General features: G+C 62.1%; 1 protein-coding gene and 1 non-coding gene across 3 annotated transcripts in view; both read right to left on the reverse strand.

Annotated features, from left to right (window-relative positions):
* Nucleotides 1-25351, reverse strand: part of NPR1 (natriuretic peptide receptor 1) — a 36904-nt gene extending 11553 nt beyond the window's left edge. Inside the window, exons 1-11 of one of the 2 annotated variants that reach the window (XM_030541757.1) lie at nt 25065-25351; nt 18693-19128; nt 10001-10200; nt 8442-8555; nt 8091-8226; nt 7089-7180; nt 6752-6887; nt 5032-5116; nt 4535-4655; nt 3961-4035; nt 2984-3061 (exon numbers count right to left, since the gene is read on the reverse strand). In XM_030541757.1, coding sequence (XP_030397617.1) covers nt 2984-3061; nt 3961-4035; nt 4535-4655; nt 5032-5116; nt 6752-6887; nt 7089-7180; nt 8091-8226; nt 8442-8555; nt 10001-10200; nt 18693-19098 — 1443 coding nt within the window. In that variant the 5' untranslated portion in view covers nt 19099-19128; nt 25065-25351. Of the gene's footprint in view, nt 1-2983; nt 3062-3960; nt 4036-4534; nt 4656-5031; nt 5117-6751; nt 6888-7088; nt 7181-8090; nt 8227-8441; nt 8556-10000; nt 10201-18692; nt 19426-25064 lie in introns of those variants that run through there. The other variant, XM_030541756.1, reaches the window with a different exon arrangement.
* Nucleotides 25239-25310, reverse strand: TRNAM-CAU. The gene has a single exon. It is a non-coding gene; the product is annotated as a tRNA-Met (tRNA).
* Nucleotides 25352-25505: the final 154 nt, after the last annotated feature.

Consider the following 25505-nt stretch of genomic DNA (forward strand, 5'->3'; position numbering starts at 1 on the left):
CCGTGCCTCAGTTTCCCCATCTGGGAAGTGGGGAGGCTACTGCCCCTGCATGGGGCCTGGCAAGCGCCCCATACGGCAACCAGGGATCCAGGAAGCTCCCCCTCCTTCCAGTGCTGCCCCTTGGCTCAGGCTGATTTCTAATTAGCAAGGAAAGGACAGTGGCTTCCCTGCAGCTTCCTTGCTAATGAGTAATTAGCCTGTGTGTGGCAGAGGCCCTGCTGATAACCTGAGCCAGCCTCGTCTGCCTGCCAGGGAGCAGGTCCCTCCCCTCGGCACAGAAAGTGCCCGCGTGTGCGACGCTGCCTCCTGCTGGTTCCCCAAGGAGCCTGAGGAGTTTACTGGGGGCGGGGAGCCCTAGGAGTGGCTGCCACCCAGGACAGTCCTTTGGCCTGTTCAGCCCTTTCTCCTGCCCGCTGCAATGGCCCACTGGCAGACTGGCTGGGCCAAGTGCCCAGGCCCTGCTGGGCTGACGGGGTGGGGGGTGGGGCATTTTGCCTCAGGCAGCAGCTGAGAATTGCCCCCACCCCGGTACTCATCCCAGTGCACCTCAAAGCGCCAGGACAATCTGTCCTGACGCTGGGGCCTCGATGGCGTTGTGATGCCAGCAGCAGCTGCTAGTGGTGGTGTGTCACGGGGTCCCCAGGCGATGCTCTGGAACTGCTCCCCACCAAGCCAGGCAGGACTTTGGGGAGCCTCCTCTCCCTTGGACCAGCCTGTCTGCAGGGCAAGGAGCTCACACGGCTTCACCTCCTGGGTCTCTCCTTGGAGCATTCAGCATCTGCCCCTCCGTGCACTTCCCACAGTGAGCCCACCCCAGCGGGGTCCTGGGGAAGCCACAGGGTCCTGCCCCCCCACTTTGCAGTCAGACGTGACTCTCAGCCAGCCAGTAACACAGAGTTTATTCGATGACAGGAACAGGGTCTAAAACAGAGCTTGTAGGTACAGAGAACGGGACCCCTCAGCCGGGTCCATTCTGGGGCCCAGTGAGCCAGACCCCCCACGTCTGCGCTCACTCCTTGACCCCAGCCAGCTCCAGACTGAAACCCCCTCCAGCCCCTCCTCTCTGCCCAGCTCCTTTCCTGGGCCAGGAGGTCACCTGACCTCTTTGCCCTCCCACACCTTTAGCACCCCCTTGCAGGGGGGCATGGCCTGGCCATTAGTTGCCAGGAGACAGAGGGTCGGCCCACACAGTATTCAGAGGAAACATTAAGTACAGTCTCACTTCGTCACACGGGGTCCACGTGCTCTGGCTCCTCCTCTTTGCACTGATGCCATCCCCTAGTGCAGACACGCTATGCACCTCACAGCGCCGCCGCACGTCCACACTAGGGCTTTGCACTGGCACAGACACCTCCCACAGAGCCCTGTCCCTCTGGGGTCTGGTCCTGCTGATTCACACTCCCCGGGCCAGCCAGCAGGCAGCCAGAAGCGGAGCTGGATCAATCCCAGCTCACCAGGTATCCTGCAGCAGTGAATCCCACATGTGGACTCGCAGCCTGTGAAAGTGGCACTTTGCCTTTTGCCCCCACTCAGGTCTGCCGGCGGCTGCTCCACACCCTGGTGCCCAGCACAGCTTCGCAGCTGCCTCGCACAGGCCAGGCAAATGGATCCCCTGTCAGGGATTCTCCAGGGGTTGGATGCAAGTGCCTCAAGCATCAGCAGGAGTCCCCAGGCAGCTCCCAGCTCCAGCTACCCCCCAGGCCTTGCCCCGGGCCCCCTGCTCCTTGCGCAGCCACTTACAGCAGCTTCAGCCCCCTGCCCCCTGGCTCCGAGGCAGGGCGGCTTAGGAGAGCCCCTCGCACACAAAGGGGAGTGGGGCCCAGAGCAGGGGGGCAGGACACGCCAGGTTGGGTGGTGGCTGCAGCCCGGACCTGCCCACAGGCTCCCCTGCAGGGACACTGCACTGACCCCTCCCGCCCCAGATCCTCTGCTAGGGACTGATCGACCCGTGCCAAGAGGCCGGGGCACAGAGGCTGGAGGGGGCTCTCCCAGTGCCTTGGGTTGGCCTCATGGATCTGGGGGGCAGCTGCAAGCACCAGAGACCTGCCCTGCCCACTGGGCACCTGCAGGAGGCAGCAGGCTGCCAGGTCCAATGGGAGGGGCCAGTTGGAGCCTGGGAATTCAGTGGGTGCACGTGACTCTGCACACGTGTGAATCCGCACACGCGTGTGCATGGCCAGGGAAGGCTTCAGGCTGCGCTCGCAGGAGGGAGCCAGGGCAAGGCCGAGTGCTCGGCTTGCTCAGGGCAGGCTGGGCTGCGGGGGGCTAGAGCGAGGGGCACTAGTGTCTCCCGGCGACGTCTCTCCCGCACTGCCCTTCTCCCCCTCGTCCTCCCCCATGCGGCCCCCGGGGTGTGGGTGGGACTCGCGCCCAGAGGCCCAGCTCCGGGCGTGGTGGCTGCGGCCCAGGTCTGGCGCTGCCAAGAGGCTCTTGGCATGAGGCTGGGCAGGGGGGTGGGCGGGGGGGGCAGTATTTTTCTCCTCTCCAAACACACGCGCACAGGCCCAGGCACTATGAGAGGCAGCAATGGGGATGCTGGGTGAGAGTGTGTGTCAGACTTCACCCCCCCCCACACTACATTCTGGCAGTGAATAGCCGCTGCAGGGGAGTGGCGGGCTGGGCCCCAGGGCAGGGAGGGGTCCCACCAACCGCCTCCCATCCAGAGAATTTGGGAGCTGAGTCCAGGTCCCCCCCAAGCTGGGTTCTGTGCAGCGGGAGAAAGGCGGAAGGCCGGGGAGCCCAGCCCAGCCCCCTGCTCGCGGGTGCTCTGAGGGGGGGCCCCACAGTGCATGTGAGCAACTGTGTAACGTGGCCCCTTTGCCAGCACCGCCTGGATCCTCAGCCGTGCGAGCCGGGCAGCCCCCGCAGAGCCGAACAGAAACACACTGAGCCCCAGCAGACGCCCACTCGGGCCGAGCCCCAGAGCCAGGCGGACCGAGCCCCTCAGCCCAGCCACCTGCCCGCGCACTGGCCGGGTACCTACGTGTTTCAGCTCAAACAGCACCTTCCGCGTCAGCTCAATTCTCTTCCGACTGATGTGCTTCACCGCCACGATGTTCCCCTGGAGAGAGATTGGGGGGCGCTCAGACGGGGGGTAGGCCCTGTACCCTCACCCCCCGGGCAGCTGGTTAACATTTATGGACACTGATGGCCAGGGGGAAAGCACAGGCTACTGACCCCGCCCCGCTCCCCCCAGCACAGCGCCCCCTACTGACCCCGCCCCGCTCCCTCTACTGACCCCGCCCTGCTCCCCCCAGCACAGCGCCCCCTACTGACCCCGCCCCCCTCCCTCTACTGACCCTGCCCTGCTCCCCACCCCATTCCCCCTACTGACCCTGCCCTGCTCCCCATACTGACCCCGCCCCGCTCCCCGCAGCACAGCGCCCCCTACTGACCCCGCCCCGCTCCCTCTACTGACCCCGCCCTGCTCCCCGCAGCACAGCGCCCCCTACTGACCCTGTCCCGCTCCCCCTACTGACCCTGCCCTGCTCCCCCTACTGACCCCGCCCCGCTCCCCACAGCACAGCGCCCCCTACTGACCCCACCCCGCTCCCTCTACTGACCCCGCCCCGCTCCCCACCCCACTCCCCCTACTGACCCCGCCCTGCTCCCCGCAGCACAGCGCCCCCTACTGACCCCGCCCCGCTCCCTCTACTGACCCTGCCCTGCTCCCCATACTGACCCTGCCCTGCTCCCCACCCCACTCCCCCTACTGACCCTGCCCTGCTCCCCATACTGACCCCGCCCCGCTCCCCGCAGCACAGCGCCCCCTACTGACGCCGCCCCGCTCCCTCTACTGACCTTGCCCTGCTCCCCACCCCACTCCCCCACTGACTCTGCCCTGCTCCCCGCAGCACAGCACCCCCTACTGACTCCGCTCCCCCTACTAATCCCCCCCGCTCCCCGCCCCACAGTTCCCGGCTGCTCCCCTGTGCGCTCAGGCAGGATCCCTGCACCCACCTTGTAATAGGCCGTCTTGGCATAGACCTGGAACTGCCCCTCCGTGATCAGCAGGGAGCCGTAGTTGGAGCCTCTCTGTGCAGAAGCAAGCACCGGTGTGAGGGGAGGCATGGCCAACACGCCCCCTCCTGCAGGGAATGGAACCCCAGGGTTTCTGGGGTACCCCCCTTGTAGCCCCCGGGGAACCCTCCCTCCCATCTCACCCCACCACTCCTGCTGCAGGGGCTGGGGGGAGGGCAGTGGCTTGGAAGGGTGACAGTGGCTGGAGGGGGCCCCAGCAGGCCCTGGGGACTCAGAGCCAGCTGGAGCCTGGGCGCCCCCATCCCTCCTCTTCCCCCGCACCTCTCGTGGCTCCCTCCAACCCCTGGCCTGGCTCAGCAGCTGCTCAGGGCTCCCTGACTGGATTTACTTGTAATTAACCTCCCTCGATCCACAGCTGTAACCAGGGGCCCTGAGACGCCCGCAATGCAGTGCCGGCTGGAGAGGGGGACCCTCAGGGGGGCTGCTCGGCCCAGGGTCCCAGCCGGACACCACACCCTCCTTCGCCAGGCCAACCAAGCCCCGCGGGGCTCACCAGGGACAGGGTCAGTTTGCTTCCGGTGCTGCGCAGGTGTTTCTCCAGGCTGCTGGACTGGACGTCCTCCCAGCGCACACGCCACAGCTCGGCCGCCAGCTCCTTCTCCAGATTCAGCTTCCTGTGCCGGGACACACGGGGGTGGGGGGGGATGTGAGAGGGCGTCGGGCACCAGCCCAGCTCCTAGTGCACCCCACGCTGCTAATTATCTGTATGGGGGTAGCACCCGCCCAGCCATGGCCAGCCACCCCCTTGGGCCAGGTGCTGCCCAAACCCAGGACAAATAGCCCCTCCCGGCCCCAATCCCAGCTCCACCCCCTGGTGTCTCCTCCCCCCACATCTGCCTGTAAAGCAGGACCATTTCTCCAGCATCACTTTGACCCCCTGCCCCTCCCCCTGCATTTGCAGTAAAGCCCCCCGCCCCATATCCCCATCCCTGCATCCTGGCCAAGGTTACCCAGATGTATCCCCCTCCCCGGCCCAGCCTGGGGGTGCACCTGTAGATGAAGAAGGAGGTGACGGTGATAATCAGCAGGATGAGGCTCACCGTGACAGAGAGGATCTCCAGGGTGGTTAAGCTGGCTGCAAAACAAGGGAGGTGGGTGTGATTTTACTGATATAATCTGGGATCATACAGAACATGGTTGCAACCAAGGTCCTGTAGTGGCACCGAGTCTTGTATAAAGGGGGTCAAATGAGGTGTCTAAGACCAGGTTCTGGGTTGCTGGTTATGATTATGCTGCCTGTGTGCATGTGTCATTTTGTTGTTGAAGTTATGAATATTGGTTCTGTACTGTCTGCACTTCAAACTTGTGCTGTGCTTCTGGGTGACACCCCAGACAAGTTGGTGTTAGCCCTGCCTAGCCTGCTTGATGGCCCATTAAGGACCATCAGCTACATAACTGACCCATAGAGAGAAGGCAGATACACCTTGTAACTCAGCAAAGTATGTAGGGACTTGCCCATGTGACTCCAGACTCCATTTTGCTGTAATTTTCCACAGTAAGAACAAAGAGGTTCTTATAACTGGAAAATACTATAAAAGGCTGATGCCTCATCTCCATCTTGTCTACGATCCTGCTTCTTACCTCTGGAGGGACTTTGCTACAAACTAAGCTCTGAACAAAGGACTGACTGACCCATCCCAGCGGGGGATGTTCCAGAGATTTGATTTAAACCTGCAGTTTACTCCATCACTGCTACAAGCCTGAACTAAGAACTTTGCCATTACTGGATGTAAATGATTCCATTTAACCAATTCTAACTCATCTATATCCTTTTCCTTTTACGAATAAACCTTTAGATTTTAGATTCTAAAGGATTGGCAACAGCGTGATTTGTGGGTCAGATCTGACTTGTTTATTGACCTGGGTCTGGGGTTTGATTCTTTGGGATCGAGAGAAACTTTTTCCTTTATTGGGGTGTTGGTTTTCGTAACCATTCATCCCTAGGACGAGTGGCACTGGTGTTGATACTGAGTGTCTAAGGGAATTGCTTGTGTGACTTGTGGTTAGCCAGTGGGGTGAGACCAAAGTCGTCTTTGTCTGGTTGGGTTGGTTTGCCTTAGAGGTGGAAAAACCCCAGCCAAAGGCTGTAACTGCCCTGTTTTAAGCGATTTGTCCTGAATTGGCACTCTCAGCTGGGTCCCGCCAGAACCGCATCGTCACAGCGGGCAATGGTGGGGAGCGGCTGGCTCAGAGTCCTGAGTTCGAATCCAGCCCAGGGGCTGTATGTGCTGGTCTGTGCTGGGTGAGTTTGGGGAGGAAGGGGGGGGTGGGGTGTCTCAGCCAGGGAAGTTCCCATGGCAACACCCACTAGGCAGCAAAGTCCAAAGTGGGTTGGGGTAGGAGCATGGGGGGAGCGTGCCCAGTTGCTGGGCCTGTTCTGGGGGCACAGGGTACCAGGTGCAGAGAAACAGCAAGGAGACTTGTCCCATCTCGTGGCTTTGCTGGTGAGGAGCCCAGGAAGGGGGCAGCTCCCCACACTCTCATATGGGGTGCAAAGCCTGCGGGGGGAGGGGGAAGGAGCCACACGGCTGGGCTGGCTGGAGGGGCTTGTTTTCATGTGGCTGGCCCAGCGTAGCCCCTCCCCGCCGGGGGAGGCTGGATTCTGCCTGTGGGAAGGTATTTGTCCTGGCAGCGCTCCAGGGCAAGGGAATGAAACCCTCAGAACTTGCTCTGCAAAGGCCGGGGGGTGGGAGGGGGACGCTGGCCCCACCTTTGCGGCACAGAGGGTTGCTGTTGTCGAAGCCGCAGGGCGGGACATCCCTGGGCATGCCTTTCCCCGGCCAGTGGATCTCACGCCCGGGCACCGCCCTCATCTTCTTGGTGCTGCCATTGTAGTTGTAGACGATCTGCAGAGGGTGAGAGAGGGGGGCTCTGGGAGGGGGCCAGCAGCAGGAACACCAGGATCCCAGGCTGCCATCACCCCCTCCCCCCGGCAGCTATAACCCCCAGGCAACGAGGCCCTGGGTTTGGCTCGGAGCCATCCCAGCCCATCCTCAGGGTTGCTGCAGAGGACTTAACTGAGAGACTGGGCCCAGACACCCACTGACCTGGAATGTGCCCGATGTGGGGTCCATGTCCCACAGCGAATAGTCGCTCTCCCGGTCTCCGTTCTCATCAATCTTCAGGAAGCCAGTGACTCCTGTGGGGAAGGGGGTGTGTGAGAGACCGCGGGACCAGCCCCTTCGCAGGGCAGCACCCAGGGTCAAAGGGCAGAGGGCCCGAAGTCAGGCTTTGAGGCTACAAGTGGAGAAGGGGATATCAGGGGGACCATATGGCTCTGAGATGCAGCCCCTCTGGGGTGCAGCGCAGAGGATGATTATACAGGGATCCCTTGACTGGTGCTGAGATGCAGCTGCCTCTGGGGTGGAGCGCAGCAGTGCACAGCAACACCACACAGTACTGGCTAAAAAGCGAAAGAGAAACCTGCACACTGCTGGAACTGCTGGGGAATTACGCCCCTTCCCTGTGTTAGAAAGTGGCCAGGGGCTGACTCCAAAGAGTGCAGTCCCTCCCCGGGCTGGGGCTCGTCTGACAGACACTCTGGCAGCCCAGCGTCCGTGGAGGGGCCCCACCAGGAGGGGGAGCGGAGCCATGTGGATCCTGGCCAGGACATTTGAGATGCTTTCCGGCGGGGTCCCCAGCGTGGGTGCAGGGCTGCGAGGGGAGCGGCTCCATCACTCCACAGCCCATCCATCTCCTGCCGAGTAGCCCAGCTCAATGGCTCTGGCCCAGCTCACGCCCCGAGCCGCTAACGATACCAGCCCTGGAATTTCTGGAGAGGAGGGATGAGCGGCTCGGGGAAAGGATCCGTCTGGCAGCGCTGGGCAGGGCAGGGCAGGGAGGCGGCTGACACCTGGCTCAGTGGCCAGCACCATGGGAGTCCCCCCAGAGCCTCCCTTCTTCCCGAGCTGTTCCCCAGGGCTTTGGGCTGCACAAAGGGGTCTCTGCCCCCTCCAGGGGGTCTGAGCCCTCCCAGGGGCAGCCACTGGTGACTCCTGCGTCCGTACGGCTTGGGGGGCAGGGTTTGGGCCCCGGCCGGTGGCACTTACCGTAGAAGGTGCGGTTCCACATGTGGCGGGTGATGGTGCTGGCGTTCCGGACGGTGCCGCCCTGCTGGAGGGTCTCGTTCACGGCCCGGGCGTACAGCAGCACCCCGTCGTGGAAGGCCGCCGCGATGTAGTTCATCTGAAAGGGATGGGCTGGCTCAGAAGCGCTGGGGTGGTGCCATGGGCTGGGGGAAGAGCTGGGGTGCCCCATACTGCCCCAGGACAGAAGGGTGACACCCCATGCACAAACTGCGGGCGAGTCTCTGTGCACCCCCCGCCCCCATTCCCTACTGGTGACTGGCCCTGCTGTCTCTGGCCAAGGAGGGGCGGCCGGTGCCGGGGCGGGTGTCTTACCAGGCCGTCCTGCAGGGTGACGTTGAAGTGGGTGCGGGCCTCCTGCTTGAGCTGCTCCAGGAAGGGCTGGTACTCTGGGTTCTCGGGCACCTTGCAGGTGACAATCATCACTGCCTAGGGGGGTAGAGGGGCTGAGACAGGAGGCCTAGGGGAGGTGATGGGCCTGGGTTTCCCACATGGTGCCTGCAGCCCCACGGGTGGGTGGGTGCCAGGACTCCCCACGGGAGGGTGGCTGGGCTGGCTGGTGACCTGGCACCCCCCAGGGTCTCCCCCCGCCACTGCCCAGCTCCCCTAGGCACTGGGCAGAAGCCTCCTCCGGGTCTGCCAGTCTGGCCCCTTCTTCAGCCCCTCTTGCTTCCAGGATTGCAGCCCGCAGGGTCCCTCAGCCCCTCCAGGCCTGGGCTCCCTTGGGAGGTTGAGGGCAGCGTCCTTCTCCCGGATTATTAATAGCCTTCCCTGGCAGTGCTCAGACCCGGGGAAATGATCTTGCTTCCTTCCTCCCTCCTGCAGCAAAGAGCAAACAGGCAGTGGCTGGCCAGAAGCAGGGAGGGTGGGGGGCACTAGCTGCCCCCATGGCCCCTGGTGTCTAGGGCAACAGAGGGGCCTGCCTGGGGCAATTTGGGCTGAGGCCCAGCAAACTCATTTCACAAGTGCATTCGACAGGATTTGAACCCAGGGCTCCAGAGCTGCAAACAGCCCATCAGCCCAGTGCAAGGCAGGGCACTACCTTGGAACCTGCCCACGGCACCTTTATGCTGGTGAAGCTGGGTGCACCTTAGTACGTGTGCCAGTGTCACTGTCCTGTGCCTGGTACAAACACGGCATGTTCTGGCTGCAAGGGGGACAGCACGATTGCCCTGCTGCTCCGGCCCCAGGCACCGCGGCAGCCCCCCGAGCTAGGTACCAGCTACCCCACATGACCACACCACAGAGCTCAGCAGCCTGAGAGGTCATGAGCGGCCGAGGCTCCGGTAAAGTCCCCTGTGCTGCACCTCAGCTGCTTCCTACACTGGGTTCTTCCCCCTTCCACCCCGGAGCCCCTGGCATCATTGGGCCTCCCTGTTTCTACGGGCTGGCAGAGCTGCCCCAATAATCTTGCAAGGGACTCAGGCACTGACTCCAAAGCGCTGGTGGGCAGCAGGATCACTAGCCCTTCTTTTATAGATGGGGAAACTGAGGCACAGAACCTAGCCCAATGTCACATAGCAAATTGGTGGCACAGGTGGGAATAGAACCCAGGAGTCCTGGCTTCCAGGCTCCCTTTGATAACATTAGGCCCCACTCCCTGCAGAGCTGGGAGAGAACCCAGCCCCTGCCCCAGTCGAAGTGGAAGAGCATGCTCCAGGCCAGAGCTCAGAATAGAACCCAGGCGTCCTGGCTCCCAGCCCCTTGCTGTACTTACTACCCAACCCTCTTTGAACCCATGGTGCCAGCGCAGTGACCAACAACAGGCCCAGCCGGTGCTGCCCTCTCCTCGAGATCCAGGAAAGCTCCCAGCCAAACCGGGCTCTGGCTCCCTAGCTACCTGGCTGGAGGGCTCCATCCTGGGCACTCCTCACCTTAAAGGCCTCCCTGGCGTTGGCGTCGTCCTTGTCCCCGCGTCTCCAGGGCCTCTGGGGGTCAGGGAAGCGGGAGCCCTTCAGGCTGGCCCCGAAGATGTCGATGTAGAAGAAGGCGTAGTCCCCCTGCGTGAGTCCCTCATGCCAGGCCTGTAGCAGGAACTGGCGGAAAGTATCCGGGGAGCAGCAAATGTACACAACTGAAGGGGCAAGGATGGGGTTAGCGGCACCAGCCCCCGGAGACGTGCCCTGTATCGCTGGGGGCTCCTCTGTCCTGGGGTGCCTGGACCAGGCTGGCGGCTCCAAGGACGCTGAGGGGACCCTGGGCCGGATTCTCTCGCTCCGGCGCTATCAGAGCCAAGGGAACCCCCATGCACCCCGAGATCCTGCCCTCACCCTAATGCTCCCCACTTCCCCCTCTGCTCTGCCGCCAGAGGGGAAGAGGCTGGACCGGAGCTGGGCAGGCTGGATGGGTCACTGCCTTGGCCCCAGCCATTCCCCTGGACGGGTTGGCAGAGTGGAGAGCTGGGGACGCCCTGTGGGGCATGGCCAGGCATAAGGGCCGGTGTGTGACCCACACAGCCTGCCATGCACTGTACGCACACACACTTGTGCACACACACCCCAGACACACCCTCCCCCCCAGGCCAGTGCTCCTCCTGCCCTGTGCCTCACAGCGCCCCCTGTGGAGGAGTAGCCAGGAGCCACCAGGACTTCCTGCTAGCCCATGCCAGAGCACGGGTCCAGGCCCTTGGCAGGCAGAGCCAGGAAGCCAAACCCCCAGGGCTCTGCCTGCACTTTTCTCCATATTCCTCCTATGCTGAGCTGGAAAGACAACAAGCCCCCACCCCCCGCCGCCCCACCCTGCCACGAGCTGCCAGAGCCTCCTCCCCTGGGAGCCCTTCCCACTACGCCGAAGTTGTGAAATCTGGAGGAGCTGAGCTTAACGAGCTGTTCCCCAGCCCGCCTCACAAGGGCCCAGGGCCGTGCCAGGCCCCCAGGACGCAGCCCACGCCGGAGAGAGAGGGCTCAGCCTGGCTGTCCAGGCGCCCAGAGCTACACACCACAAAAGAGTTGAGGGGGAATGGGGGTGTGTGTACTATATAATGACTGGGAACCAGGACTCCTGGGATCTCTCCCTGACTCTGGCTGGAGAGTGGGGTCTAGTGGTTAGAGCAGGGGAGGGGAGGGGCTGGGAGGCAGGACTCCTAGGTTCTAGCCCCAGCTCACTCTGTGATTTGGGGGCAGGTCCCTTTCCCTGCACTTGCCCCAGCCTTCCCCCACCATGAAGGGGGCGCGTCCAGGACTGCTGGGAGGGTCACAAATGAGTGTGTGAAGCAACTCCACTTCCCTGCCTTGAAAGGCGGGTGGGGGCCCCCATAGGATGGAATCGCAGGACCAGAAGGGACCTCGTCTAGTCCAGTCCCCTGCACTCCTGGCAGGACTAAGTAGATTATAAAATTGAAGCTGTGGGCAGCGGCCCCCTGCCCACTCTCCCAGTGGCCACAATCCTTGCTGGGCCAGGAGGGGGCACGGCTGCCTGTCTGTCAGGCCGCAGAGATGAGGCCCCAGGCAGTAGGGCGGTGGACAGAGACAGCCCATCCTGTTGCTCAGCCAGCCCTTCCCAAAGACAGATCTATTTAGCAACAGCTGGTGTTTGTCCCCATGGCAATAGCAGGCCCAGGTAGAGGTGAGCTGCACATGTGCGGGCACCACACCAGCTGCTTAATCCTAAAATCCTCCACTGGTGCCAGCAGCCAGGGTGGTAGTCACCCAGCCCAACCACCATCAGGACAGCCACCGCTCTGGGCAAGGCTGAGGCCAGCGGGAGCTGGGGGTCTGACTCTCCACAGCCCCTGGCAGCTGTGCCCACGGGAATGCAACGCCATGGCCCTGCTTGCATCCGCTGTGCCGGGGGGCGGCAGTGCCACCAGCCACAGGTGGCAGGCCAGAGCGTCCCCAGCGCAGCCAGCCCGGGAGACGATACCGGAACGAGCACCCAGCACCGATGGGCTGGGGCCGCTCGAGACACGGGGCCAGGAGGCCGACCAGCGATCTCGCCCTGGAGGAGATGCAAAAAAGCCCAGTGCCCAGCGGACGGGGAGGGGGTCAGAGCCCCCACTCCTAGGCCTCAGCGGACCAGGAACATCCTGTTATTTTCCGGCCGTGCGCAGCCCGGCCCGTTGTTTCCCTGCTGCTGGCCCAGCCGTGTCAGCCAACATGGCTGGGGTCAGGGGACGAGTTCGGTCAGCGGGGCCCCGGCCAGGCCGAGTCAGCACTCGGCCCCTCCACAGCCAGGGCGCCAGCCCAGGGGCTTCCTGTTGTGCTGACTCGGCTCCTCCTCCCCTCCAGCCCAGGCTTCAGGCCGTGATTTATCCAAGGCACTCGCCCAGCACCCAGCCCTGCCCCGCGGGCCCCAGCTCCTTAAGGAAACTGGCCAGGGCAGGGTCCCAGCTCGGCTCGGAGAGCTGCCGCTGGCTGGGGAGAGACCCACAGGCCCTGAGGGGTGCATTCAGGGTGGGGTGAGGGCCTGTGGGCAGGGCAGGGTGTGGAAGGGGGCCCTGCACCCTGAAGCTGGGTGGGAGCTTTGCAGGGGGTGAGCACCCTGCCCACGACACCGCCCCCTGCTGGGGGAAAGCAGAGAGGTGGGAGAGGCAGCCCAGACCTCCAGCCTAGGGCATCCCACACATCCCGGCCGAGGAACTGCTCCGTAGGGCCGCTCCTTGCCCAGTCCAGTAGCAGCGACGGGCTCCGGGGAAGGTCCCTAGAGGGAGTGCGAAGCCGGGCAGGGAGCGCGTCAGGCCCCAGAAATAGCCGCCGATGAGACAAAACAAACCCAGGCAGACACAGAACAAACGTCGTGAAATACAGACACCAGGGACAGACAGAGCTCGGCAGCGCCCTAGGAGCCAGCCTGCCCCCAGGACCCCCACGCCACGCCTGGCCCCGCAGCGCCCTGCAAGCCAGCCTGCCCCCAGGGACTCCCGCGCCATGCCCGGCCCCACAAGCCAGCCTGCCCCCAGGACCCCCACGCCACGCCTGGCCCCGCAGCACCCCGGGAGCCAGCCTGCCCCCAGGGATTCCCGCGCCATGCCCGGCCCCGCAAGCCAGCTTGCCCCCAGGGACCCCCGCGCCATGCCCGGCCCCGCAAGCCAGCCTGTCCCTGGGGACCCCCCACGCCACACCTGGCCCCGCAGCACCTGGGAGCCAGCCTGCCCCCAGGGATTCCCGCGCCATGCCCGGCCCCACAAGCCAGCCTGCCCCCGGGGACCCCCACGCAATGCCCAGCCCCGCAAGCCAGCCTGTCCCCAGGGACCCCCACGTCACACCTGGCCCTGCAGCGCCCTGCAAGCCAGCCTGCCCCCGGGGATCTCCACACCATGCCCGGCCCCGCAAGCCAGCCTGTCCCCGGAGACCCCCCACGCCACACCTGGCCCTGCAGCGCCCTGCAAGCCAGCCTGCCCCAAGGGACTCCTGCGCCATGCCCGGCCCTGCAAGCCAGCCTGTCCCCGGAGACCCCCCACGCCACACCTGGCCCTGCAGCGCCCTGCAAGCCAGCCTGCCCCCAGGGACTCCCGCGCCATGCCCGGCCCTGCAAGCCAGCCTGCCCCCAGGGACTCCCGCGCCATGCCCGGCCCTGCAAGCCAGCCTGCCCCCAGGGACTCCCGCGCCATGCCCGGCCCTGCAAGCCAGCTTGCCCCCAGGGACCCCCCACCACACCCAGCCCTGCTGAACTCATCTCATGCCCATGGGTGCAGCTAGGGCCCCATGCTGGGCAGAGCTCAGCAGATAGAGCCAGTTGAAGCCAATGGAGCCGCACTGTTTACCCCAGCTGAGGATCTGGCCCAGGGACCTGGGGTCTTCACTACAGCTCTTTATACACCACAGGCCTGATCCCAGGCACAGCAACAGCCGTGCAAATCCAGAGCAAACCCAGGAACCAGGCTGTGGATTTAAACCGGGGAGCAGACATCAGGATCGATCCCTGTGTCTCTCCTACTCCTGCCACAGAGCCACACCCCTCAGAGCAAACCACAGCAGCACCACCGAGCCACTCTGGCTCCAGGCTAGGCACTGCCTCAGTTTCCCCTCCTAGGGCTACTGAATAATGTCACTACAGGCTTTCCTGGGTCAGGTCACAGCCCTTCCTGGGGCCTGGGGGAAATCACAAAGTTCCCCAGTCAAGCCCCAGCCCTGCTGTGGCTTCTTCCCACTAGAGAATTTTCTCTCTACTCTCCAGCCAGCTCTGCTGGCTCCTACTGCCTACCCCGCAGCCCTCTGCCAGCCCCTGGGACTCTGTCCAACAGCAACCCCCAAGACTTCCCCCAAGGGCCTGCTTGCTCACCTGGTTTTATATCCACCCCCGAGGCCTGATTTAGCCACCTGACCTGCCAATCACGAGACTTTGCTCCTGGGGAGGTGAACTAAGTGGGTCACAGATGGGGCTGTGCCCATCTCCCCTTAAAGGGCCAGGCACCCCTTAAAGGGCCACCTGGAACCGTATGACACCAGCAGGGATAGAACTCACATCCTCTTGCTGCACAAGCCCAGGCACCTGAACAACAGGGGAATTCTCATGAAGCGACTGCAGTGCAGGGCCCATGACACATGGGTGAGCTGTGGAAGGCATACAGAAACCCCCACACATTAAAAAACGAAGCAGAGAAAGAGGCGGATGGCAGTAAGTGGGCTCCACGCTCCTGTACAAACGGCACAAGCTCAGATGTGAATCTGGCACTGCCACACCTACCCAGGGGAGCGGAACGTTAAAGGAGTTGCGGCAGCACACAGGGAAGTGCCCCTCCTCCTGGAGACAAGATAATCTCCCCTAATTCCAGCCTGCATCCCTGCATTCTGCCTCCCTGGACTCCCCATTACAGGATTCTTCTTCACGTCCTGACTTAAAACATCTGGCAGCGTTGCCATGGAGCTGGTACGCAGCGGCCGTGGCCCACCCCAGACAGGGCTGCATTTTGGGGACTGAGGAAGTTCTCAGGCCAGAGTCTCAAAACGATTCAGCTGCAGAAGAATCTGGCCTGCTGAGGGTCAGCTGGGGGCTGGGCTCCTTGGTTAATCTGGCCCTGAAGGTAGATGCTCAGCACTGGAAAAGCTGGCACTCGAGGTTGGGCTGGGAGGATTAATGACATTAATTAGCACCACTGAGGCTTCCTCAGTCCTTCGCACCCTGGGAGGAAGCCGGGTCCCTCACTCGCAGGATAGAATGGCCGTGATCCACTGGTACCCTTAGAAAAACCTCTGCTAACAAAATCACCTTGCTCTGGTGTGCCCTGCCCAGCCAGGGTGGGGCCCGCTGGGCATCCTGCCTGCTTTTCTCTATGGGCAGTAAGTGGGCACGGGCCTGGCTCATCCCTCCTACAGGGAGACGTGGCTCAGAGCCGAGCTCCCCATGTCCGGCAGCCCTCCCCATGGACACCGAGCGCCCCTGGGACACCTGGTCAGACGGGGGAGCGGCTAGATGGAGCAGGCTGTACAGGGAGGGATGACACTGGCTGTGCACCCGGCCCCATGCTGCCCCCAAGTCCAGGGTCTCTGGCTGTCTGGGCCGCGGGCCCGGCTCTCCCGGACTTGCAGATGAAGCTGGGCAGCTGATTTGGATTCACTCCCCCTAGGCTAAGGGTGGGGGCATCTTCGGGGCAGGCCCGGGGCTGGGGACACGGGCCCTACAGAGCTGAGGTCTGGGCCAGGGTTTCTGCTTGGATTTATGGCTTGACGTGGGAGGAGCGGGAGGACAACCCTGGGCTGAATGCTCCCGCCACGCATCGGGGCGCTCTGTCCCCCCCAGCCCATCCACGGGGTGCTCCCCCTCCCGGCTATCACAGCGTCTCCACGGGAAGCCCATCACCATGGCACTGGGGTGCCCAGCTGTCAGACGGGCTGGAGGGGCGTCACTCTGTTCCAATCCCTGCCCCCCTTGTGCCTCCAGGGATCCACACCTCCTGCCTGGGTATGGTGGGGGAAGGGAGGGGGCCATGGGCTGCTCTGTCATCCAGGGTCAGGCTTCCCAGCTGGGCCCCACAGAAGCCAGCAGCTGTGTGGAGGCAGGGAGGCTGAATAAACAGGCTATTGCCCCCCGGGGGTGTCTCTGCTTACTCCAGCCCTCCCCTCATCGCCTGCTATCCGAGCAGTGACTCCCCTCCCCCCACACAGGAATTCCTGCCTGGCTCCGACCTGGGCTGGAGCCATCGCCTGTTGACCCCCAGTTCTCATTAGGTGTGTTCGGGGAGCACTGAGATGCCCGGTCCCAGATGGGGCTCTACTGCGCCAGGTGCTGTACAGACGCAGCGTGGCGACGGCCCCTGGCCCGCAGAGCTCAGAGCCTCGGGGCCGGATCCAGCTCTGAATGACGTTGGCACAAACCCAGGGCAGGAGCTGATGCAGGTCATTGCTGTACTGCGCTCCCCCGCAGCACGGCCGGGCGGTTAGCCCTGGGCCGGGCAGGCCTCTGGGGGCAGCCGCGGGATGAAGCCGGGCGTTGCCATAGCAGCTTTGACTTCCAGACAGTCAGGTCTCTTGCCTTTTGTCTCAGCCAGGCCAGGAGTTGCTCTGTGGGACGGGCCATGGGGTCAGGGAGCATGGGGCAGGTTGGGGCTACGATTTTTCAGTGCCAGGGCCCAGGATTCGGTGGGTTAGAAATCCAGTGAGGGGACAATAAACCCTGGGCAGAGAGACCATCCTCCAGCCTGCCCCAGCCGCCCCCCCAAAGCACATGCACAATTCCATCCATCTGCATGCGCACACGCACGTACACAACCACACATCCACGCGTGCTGCCTAATCACCAGGGCTCCTAGTTTTCTGTGATAAAACCCCAACTTTCTCCAATACAAACACAAAACTAGCCATGTTTTTCCAGCGCTGACCCTCACTTTCCCCAGCCGCAGTATACACAGGTATGCGTGGAACACGAGGTTTTGGTGACAGCCAGCAGAAGCCCGTTTATCCGAGCCTGCATGATCCAGCTCTGCATAGGAACTGAACCGGGGCTGACAGCTGTAGTCCAGGCCCCGCTGCCCATGGGAGCGCTGGGTAACGGGGGCTCGGCTAAGCGGGGTTCTATGGTGCCTGTTTTTAATTTTTCCCAAAATGTAAAAGCTGAAGTTTCTCTGTCAAGGGGCCAGTTCCGCGGCCAGCGGATTTCCAGGCACCCTGTGACTCAATCCGTCTCCACCCTCGCACACACACAGAGACACACGCCCGGGGCAGGCAGCACTGAATCGCTGCCGTGCATCTCCGAGCCAGCGGGGAAGTTAGACGTTCCCAAGCCCAGGGCTCCGTGGTCCAGCTGGACACAAGGTGGGAGGCGAGGGGGGGGGGAGACTTTCACTGCCCATCTGTGGGTCAGCTCCCCTACGTGCAGGTTTGAGCGAAGGCTCCGTCCCAGTTCCCTGCTGTCAGGGCCAGATCCAAGTCCATGGACAGTCTCCTCCTGTAGCAGGGTTTGGATCAGGCCCTTAGAGCCGAGAACCATGTGCACAAGTGTCATCTGGTTGGGGGGATTCAAAGCTTGTCTCCCCATCAGGTGCGCCTGCCCCAGGCTGGGCTCTGCCCTGCATTTGCCCGCTGCACCCCGGCATCCTGGTGTCCACCAGCAAAGCGCCCACCTGCCTTCTGGTGGCCAGGCTGGGGCGTTTGTGGGGACTGAGAGTCTGGAATGAAAGACGCTCAGCAAAAATCCCACAGCCCCATGGCCCCACCCCAGGAGCTGTGCACTGGACCCCGAGCTAGCGAGCTGCCCTGCACTCTGCAGCAGCTGGGGAACGGCTCCGGCAGGGGGATTGTCCCACAGGAGCTGCATCCCCTTACATCTCCCACGGGGAGCCAGCCCCCTGCCGCTGGGGCAGAGCCCTGGGGATCGGGCTGTTGGGAAGGTCCTGTCCTGGGGGATTAGATGGGACCTGACGGGTGGATTGCACCCCCAGTGGCTTCAGCTGGGGCCAGATTCAAACCCCCAAGCAGAATTCCCCTAACCAGGGCCAGATGGGAGCAGACCAAACGCACCCCATCTCCCTGCAGCCAGAATCCCGTTGGCTATCGACTTGGGCTGGCAGGGCGCCCCGACACGTCCTGTCCAAGCTCCCCTCTCTCACTGCCCGGGGGAGGGGTGTACATTTCAAAGGGGCAGCTGACCCCATCACCCCCATCCTAGCAAGCTCCTTGCCTTTTCCAATTCAGAGCCACCCTCAATACCGCTCGGATCCCCAACTCTGTGTGCAGGGAGCAGGGGAAACAGACCCTGCGCTGGGCTGGCTGGAACGGCAGCACACCACAAAGTTACCACAAAGCAGCTCGGAGAAAACTTTCCCCCCCGGCCCACTGGGAATCCAAGGGGCTGGATCTGTTCCACGTGGGGAGCTGGGAGGCAGCATTTCCATGTGTGCGGGGGGGGGTGCATTAAGGAGGTGGCACGGCACCGGGGGCCCTTGCATTGTTCGGTTGAAGAAGAGTGTCATGGGGGGTGTTGCTTTGGGGTGTCATGGTGGGAAGGCTGCACTGGGGAAGCCTGAGGTTGGGCTGGGGGAGGTGAACCCTGGGGTGGCTGCACCCCGTGGAGCAGGGCTGCGGGGAGGGAGGAGGCTGCAATAGGGAGATGTTGCATAGGGGGCTTGTGGCACCGTGGAGTGGGGGGTCCCTGGAAGCAGCCGTACAAAGGTGGGGTGGGAGGGTCACTTACTTCTGCCCTTCTGCTTGATCTCCTGGATGAGGAAGGTATAGTTGGCCTGGTCTCGGTCCTTGAAGTAGATGTCCAGCACGGTGAGGTTGCGGAGGGTGGGCAGCTCCATGTAGAGCCCTTCGATGGCGAAGTAGCAGGGCCGGTCGTCTATCCTCTCGTCCGAGTAGACCAGCACGGCGCGCTGGGTCCAGTTGAAGTGGCGCTGTAGCCCCACGACGTACTCGCCCAGCTTGCGGTGGCTGGGCCCGGCCCGCGTGGTCAGGGAGAACATGTCCTTGTTGTCGAAGCCGTGGGCCTCCGCCCCGGCCGTCACCAGCGGCAGCTTCCAGTGGCTGGTCAGGCGGGCCACGGGCGCCGAGCTGTAGACGCAGCCGGGGCCGATGAAGGCATCGGGGTTGTCGGTCATCTTGAGGTCGACGGCAGCCACGGGGGCGTCCTGTTCGGAGCAGACGCCGTACCTGTCCTCGCTGTTCCCGAACACCCAGCGCACCGTGTGGCCCGGCAGCAGGTCTGGCTGCCGGTTGATCTGGTCGATGGCCAGCCAGATGGCAGGGCCCACGCGGGGCCAGGCCCACGGGTAGGTCATGTTTTGCTTCGGCAGCAGCACGGCCAGCGTCAGGTTGGCCCCTTGGCCCCATGACCCACCCAGCTGGCACAGGACCCCGCACAGCACCACCAGCGCCCACCGCATGGCGTCACTGACGCATCGCTGCCCCGCGCCGACCCAGCCCCCCGACGTGCAGCCCCCCGGCTCCCCCGCTCCACCCCCCTAGACCCCGGCGGGCTGCCCCGGGACCATGGCTGGAACTCCGAGTCTGCCCGCACCCTCTGCCCCTCCGCGCCCTGTCCCCCCACTGCCCTGGACTCTAGCCGCTGGGAGCTCCCTTCCCTTCCCTTCCCGGTGCCGAAAGTGACTGATTATCTCCCAGGCAGGCAGCCTTTTCCTTCCCCTCATTCAATGACAAAAGGGCTGTTATCATGCACAGCTCCTTAACCCCCTCCTGCCCAGAACCCCCCAGCGCAGGCAGGGAGCACCTGCCCAAGGGAGGGGACAGGGAAGGGGTATGGGGGGGGCGGTTTCCCAAAGCCTGGTGAGTGGGGAGGAGAAGGCTGCTGGCCCCCCACTGGTTGCCCCCAGGACTGAGCAGAGCTGCGGGACATGACAGGGTTTTTCAGGTTCTGCCCAGGAACTGAAATGAGAGGGGGTGTTTGACGGCTGGGGGCAGGCGGGGGGAGGGGGGGGTTGGCAACACAGCCTGTAACTTGTTGACTACTGGGGGGGTATGCGGGAGTTGGGGGGAGGGGAAACCCCGACTAGCAGAGACGGGGGACAGGGTGGGATGAGATGAGATGGGGGGGCAGGGTGGGGAAAGGGCAGTTCCCAGCCGCCCTGGGGCATGTGGCTTGATCCCGCCGTTTGCCCCACTCCTCCGATCCTGCCGTTTGCCCCACTCCTCCCATGAGGGCAGCGTTCCTGCCTGGGGGTGACAGGGAAAGAGCTGGTGCCCCCCATGTCCCGCCGCCAGCCCGGGGCTCCCGGGGCCCTGGTGTGGGTGAGCACAGGCCTAGCGGGAGGCAGGGCTGGGATGGGGGCGTTAAGGAGAAGCTCCCAGCTCCCCCTGCTTATAAAACTTCACACAGAGCAAGGAGCCAAAGGATCCCGCGGAGCCTGAGATGGAGACATTGGGGGGCAGCAGAGGCTGGGGCGGGAGAGCAGAGGTGGGGGGCAATGGTCCAGGGGTGGGGAGAAGGGGCTGGGGGACAATGGGGGGAGGGGGCGGAGGAGGGCTGGGGGGGCAGGGCTGAAGAAAATAAAGCATCCAGATTCCTCCATGGAGGCTGGAGCGGGGGCCCAATCCGGGCCAAGAAGAGGACCAGGGCCTGATCCTGCTGGGTCCCCGCCTCCCCCACGGCCCCAGGTTCCAGCTCTCCTTCGCCCCCTGGGGGCAGCGGTGGGGACGGCAGCTCTCCTCCTCAGCTATTACTGCATCCAGACCTACAGCATCGCCAACTCCTGTGATTATCTCATGATATTTGGTGTTTTCTCTTAAATCCCCAGCTCCTGGAGTCAGGAGACTCTCGGCTCACATGTGAAATCCAAGTCTGGTTCTGGCCCTTGTGGATGCAGGGATGAGCTGGAGAATGGGAAAGAGGGGCAGCCCTGACAGCCCCAGCACCGAAGGGGGATCCGAGGAGCCAATCTCATGATTTGAGGGAGTGGGCTGGTGCTTTGGGGCACTGGAAGCAGGTAAGACTGGGTCCAGGGCAGTCTTTAGCGGGGGTCCCTCAAAGGAAGAAGGGGAGCTGTGCACAAAGACGCCCCCCACCCCATGGCTGAGCACTGCCCCAGAGACACGCAGGGGCCTCACACACAAACACGGCATGCAGTCCGCAGGGCTGCTTCCGTGCCTAGTGCTCACTCACCCTGGAGCAAATCAGGAGTGCCCCGGTGATGAGCAATGCCGCAGAAGAGGTGGACTGGGCCCCTTGGCGGTGGGTGGGGGTGGGCTGGAGAGCTGGGGAGCAGACATGGCACCTGCCTCCTACCTCAGGTGCGCTGAGAAGGAGGCAGTCTATCCAGGCTGTGTCTGCAGCAACAGGCATCCTGTTTCGGCTGGAATTTCTAGCTGCCACTGCAGTCCGGCAACTAGCACCCCCGGGGCAGTTTATTAACGGCGATGTGGGGAATGAGCCACCAGGCTCAGCAGGGGCACAGATATGGCCATAATCTGCCAATCCCCCATTAGAGGAGAGGGAGTTAATGGAGCCAATTATTGGTGGAGGGAGGCAGAGACACAATAACATCGCAGAGAGGCCAGAACCTGTGTCAGAGCAGGTTATTAATGGGAACGGGCAGCCGGAGCGCTTGCCTTGCAAGTGGGCTTTCCATGCAAAGAAGTAAATTCGTTTCCAAGGTGCTTATCTAGTTACTGCCGGGTCCGTATTGTCTGGGGAGAATTTGTTCCTGGGGCTGAATGGAAAAAGCAGGTGGAGAAAGGCAGCTCTTCGTTAAATGCAACCTCGACCCTGCACTCAGGAGGGGGCTGCATGTTGGGGGACAGTTAAAAAAGTCACCCCCTGCCCCTGCTGGATTGCAAACCACTGGGAAACAGGAGAACTCAAAGCACCCTGAGCAGCACCAGCGCTAGCGAGGGGAGTGAGTAGGTAAGGCTGAACATGCTTCCAAGACTGTGCCTCAGACTGCATGGAAAGCGTGTGTAGTGGAAGGAGCAGCGGAGAGGGAGCCAGGACCCCTGTCTCCAGGAGGGGAGCTGGGTCTTGTTAGAGTGGGGTGGGGGTTGGGGGCCAGGACCCCTGATCCTACCCCTGACTGCATGAGAAGAGCTGGGTCTTGTGCTTGTGGTTGTGGTTTGGGTGGGGGAGTGGGACGGGTTAGGAGCCAGGACTCCTGGGTACTCTTCCCATCTATGGGAAGTGGGGTCTAGTGATTAGAGTAACAGACTAGGAGACAGGACTCCTAGGTTCTTTTCTGAGTGTCTGCCACTGACTGACTGACCGACCTTGGGCGAGCCCCTTTCCCCTCCCCTGCCTCAGTTTCCCCACAAGTGAAATATCGTAAGGACACTAATCCTTCTCCCAGGAGAGGCGCTGAGAGTGATGTCATGGTTCCCAAGTGTTCAGAGATCCCTGGTCAGCCTGCCTTGGTCTTTCGTTTCAGGGTGCGCTGTGGGATGCGTGGGTGCCTCCACAGGCCCTGTTTGCTCTGAAATCACCCCCACGGGCACTGAGAGCGCATCGTGCCCCCCCCGGTGCCCTCCCAAAGCACATCTGCAGAGATGAACCTGAGGCTGGTCTGGGCAGGGGGCTGCGGCATTAGCAGCTGTGGGGGGGCATGAATGGCTCCAAAGTCACTGTCAGCGGTGGGGGACTGAGGGAGGGAGAGCTGGTTATTTGGGCTTTGTGGATCAGCTGGCGCTGCCCCCGTGATGGATGGCTCCAGGGAGCCAGGGTTACTGAGCAGGGCCATTGGCAGGTGGGGAACTCGTCTGATTTTACCCCCATCCAAACCGCCTGGGCCCCGGGGAGGGGGCAGATGGGCTCAGCCAGGAGCCACTCCAAGCTCCAGTATTTTTTTACAGGGCGTGAGAGGCAGGGAGTTTTCCCCCAAACATCCCCTCCCTGCTGGGAGCATGAGAAGTTTCTCTGCTGAGCAGTCCCTTGAACCAGTTCCTGGGCCATGTGCTTCCTGCCACCCGGGGGTGTGTGTGTTGGGTGACACAATGCACTTTACTCCCCCCTCCCGTCCCCTCAAGTTACATCTCCCCACTGCTGCGTCTACACTGCTCCCTTCTAACTCCGGCACAGTTACCATGCTCCCACATGCCCCCAAGTCTCACTTGTCCCCTTGGTGATGCCCAGGGACGAAGCCCCTAATGTGGCCATTTTCAGTGCCCCGTTGCTGGCATTTCAGATGCCAGGAGCTGGAGGAAAGGGGCATCCACTGGCTGGGCTGAGCAGATGTTCTGTGGTGTCTCGGCGCCACCCAGAGGTCTGTCAGCACCAGACACACAGAGCTTATGCAGGGTGGGGATCCCAGCTGGTTGGGAAGTTTTAGACAAACTTTTTTTTGCCGGAAAAGGCCGATTCATCAGACCAGAACCCGTTGACAGAACAGGGTCGGCTGCAAGGGATCTCCCAGCTTGACACGTTTGGGAGGGGGAAAGTGTTGAAAGGGTCAACATGTCCTATTCCAATCTTTCTGAAACAAGACATTTCAGGGCCGTTTGATCTGCAACGTCTTGTTTGGCTGTTTACACGGATGGAATTGACACGTTGCCAGTGACTGGAATGCAATGGGCTTTTTTCAGATTTGTTTTTTTCACTGGTGAAAATTGTCAAGGTTTTGACTTTTTGGGCCCAATTTGGGATGGGAACACTTTTCAGTATTTCCCAAATTCTCACAGGATGGGAAAGAGGCCGAGTGTCTGTCTGGTCTGGTGAGCTTGCAGATTCTTTGGGGCAGGGACTGGTTCTCTTTGATGGTTGTAAAATGCACAGCCCAATGGGGTCCCGGTTTTATCTAGGGCCCACTCCATACTATGCATATCTGATTGCCCCCTAATTACCTGCCCTCGCTTTCTCATCAGTGTCTCTGTCTCCGTCCAAAGCAGGTTTGTATCCTCTTACTTGTTCAGCTGTCAATTCAAACTGCAGAGTGTACACAAAGTGCAGTGCCTGGCACAATGGGCACAGGGGCCATGGCTGGGGCTTCAAGGACCCAGCGATACCAGTCAATAAATAAATAATAAATAACCAGGGTCCTCACCTTGGCCCTGGGACTGCCTGAAGCTTCTCCAACCCCCAGGTGTCCACAGATCATGAGTCAGGGCTTCCAAAACCCATGAGATTTCAATCAATACACTACATTGGGTTTGTGTTATTTGCCTTCTGGGCCGTGTTTTCCAGTTTTTCTCCTCAGCCAGGGCTAGAAGCTTGTCTTATTACTTTTAAAAGGAAGCTGAGATGCTTGGTGCTGTCACCTGACTCCAGGAGCTGGGGCTTTAAGAAAAAAACCACCCACTATTTTGGTAAAATTGCACAACTTGGTATGCCAGGAACTGGAATTTCAGGCGCTGGCCCCTGTGTGGTATGGAGCGCAGGTCCTGCTGACCCCGCTCCCTCCTTGGCCCAGGCACCTTGGCAGGCGGTCACTTCCCGGCCTGTTCATCAGCTCCAGCGGGCTCTAAGCTGCAGTGAAATCACTTGCGGGAACTGCAGGAACCAGCTCATCACAGCTAGACGCCATCGCACGGTGACACCGGCACAATGATGTTATACTCAAACAAACACGTCACAGCTAGACACCGCACAAGGACACCGGCACAGTAATGTCACACTCGAACAGTGATGTCACAGCCAGACACCGTCGCATGGCAACATCGACACAGTGATGGCACACCCGAACAATGACATCATACCCGGACACCACACAGTGACACTGGGACAGTGATGTCACACCCGACCACTAACATCACAGAGAGAACCATTGCACATCAACACCGGCACAGTGATGTCACACCTGAACAATGACATCATACTCGGACACTGCGCGGTGACACCGGCACAGTGATGTCACACCCGACCACTAACATCACAGAGAGAACCATTGCACATCAACACCGGCACAGTGATGTCACACCTGAACAATGACATCATACCTGGACACCACAGAGTGACACCGGCACAGTGATGTCACACCCAAACAAGGACCTCACAGAGAGAACCACTGCACATCAACATCGGCACGGCGATGTCACACCCGAACAATGACATCATACCCGGACACCACACAGTGACGTCACACCTGAACAAGGACATCACAGCCAGATGCCATTGCATGGCGACACTCACCCAAAAATCAGTGCAGTGACATCACATCCAACACCGCAGCACGTAACACCGGTGATGACGTCACAAAGGAACGCCTGCAAGGCGGTGAGGTCACCAGCGAACGGCTGGGGAGTAAAAGAGCGGGCTGGTTACTGCCCTGCACCAAGGGAGGGCGCGGCGCTAAAAGACGCGGCCTAGCAGAGGATGGTTTCGATCCATCGACCTCTGGGTTATGGGCCCAGCACGCTTCCGCTGCGCCACTCTGCTGCGTGCTCGGAGCTGGCCTCAAGCGCCTACATATCGCTGTGCGCTACAGTGAGTGCCACATACGCATGCGCACTCGGCGCGCCTCCTACCGGTTCCTTTCCACCTCCCCACCTGGCGGTCATTACCCGTCAGTGCAGAGCGCGGCCAATCGGGGCACAACCCGCCCGGCGCTCCAGCTCTCCAACGGTCCCGCCC

The sequence above is a fragment of the Gopherus evgoodei genome, chromosome 24 (genome assembly GCF_007399415.2).
Source record: "Gopherus evgoodei ecotype Sinaloan lineage chromosome 24, rGopEvg1_v1.p, whole genome shotgun sequence".
Lineage (NCBI taxonomy): Eukaryota > Metazoa > Chordata > Testudines > Testudinidae > Gopherus > Gopherus evgoodei.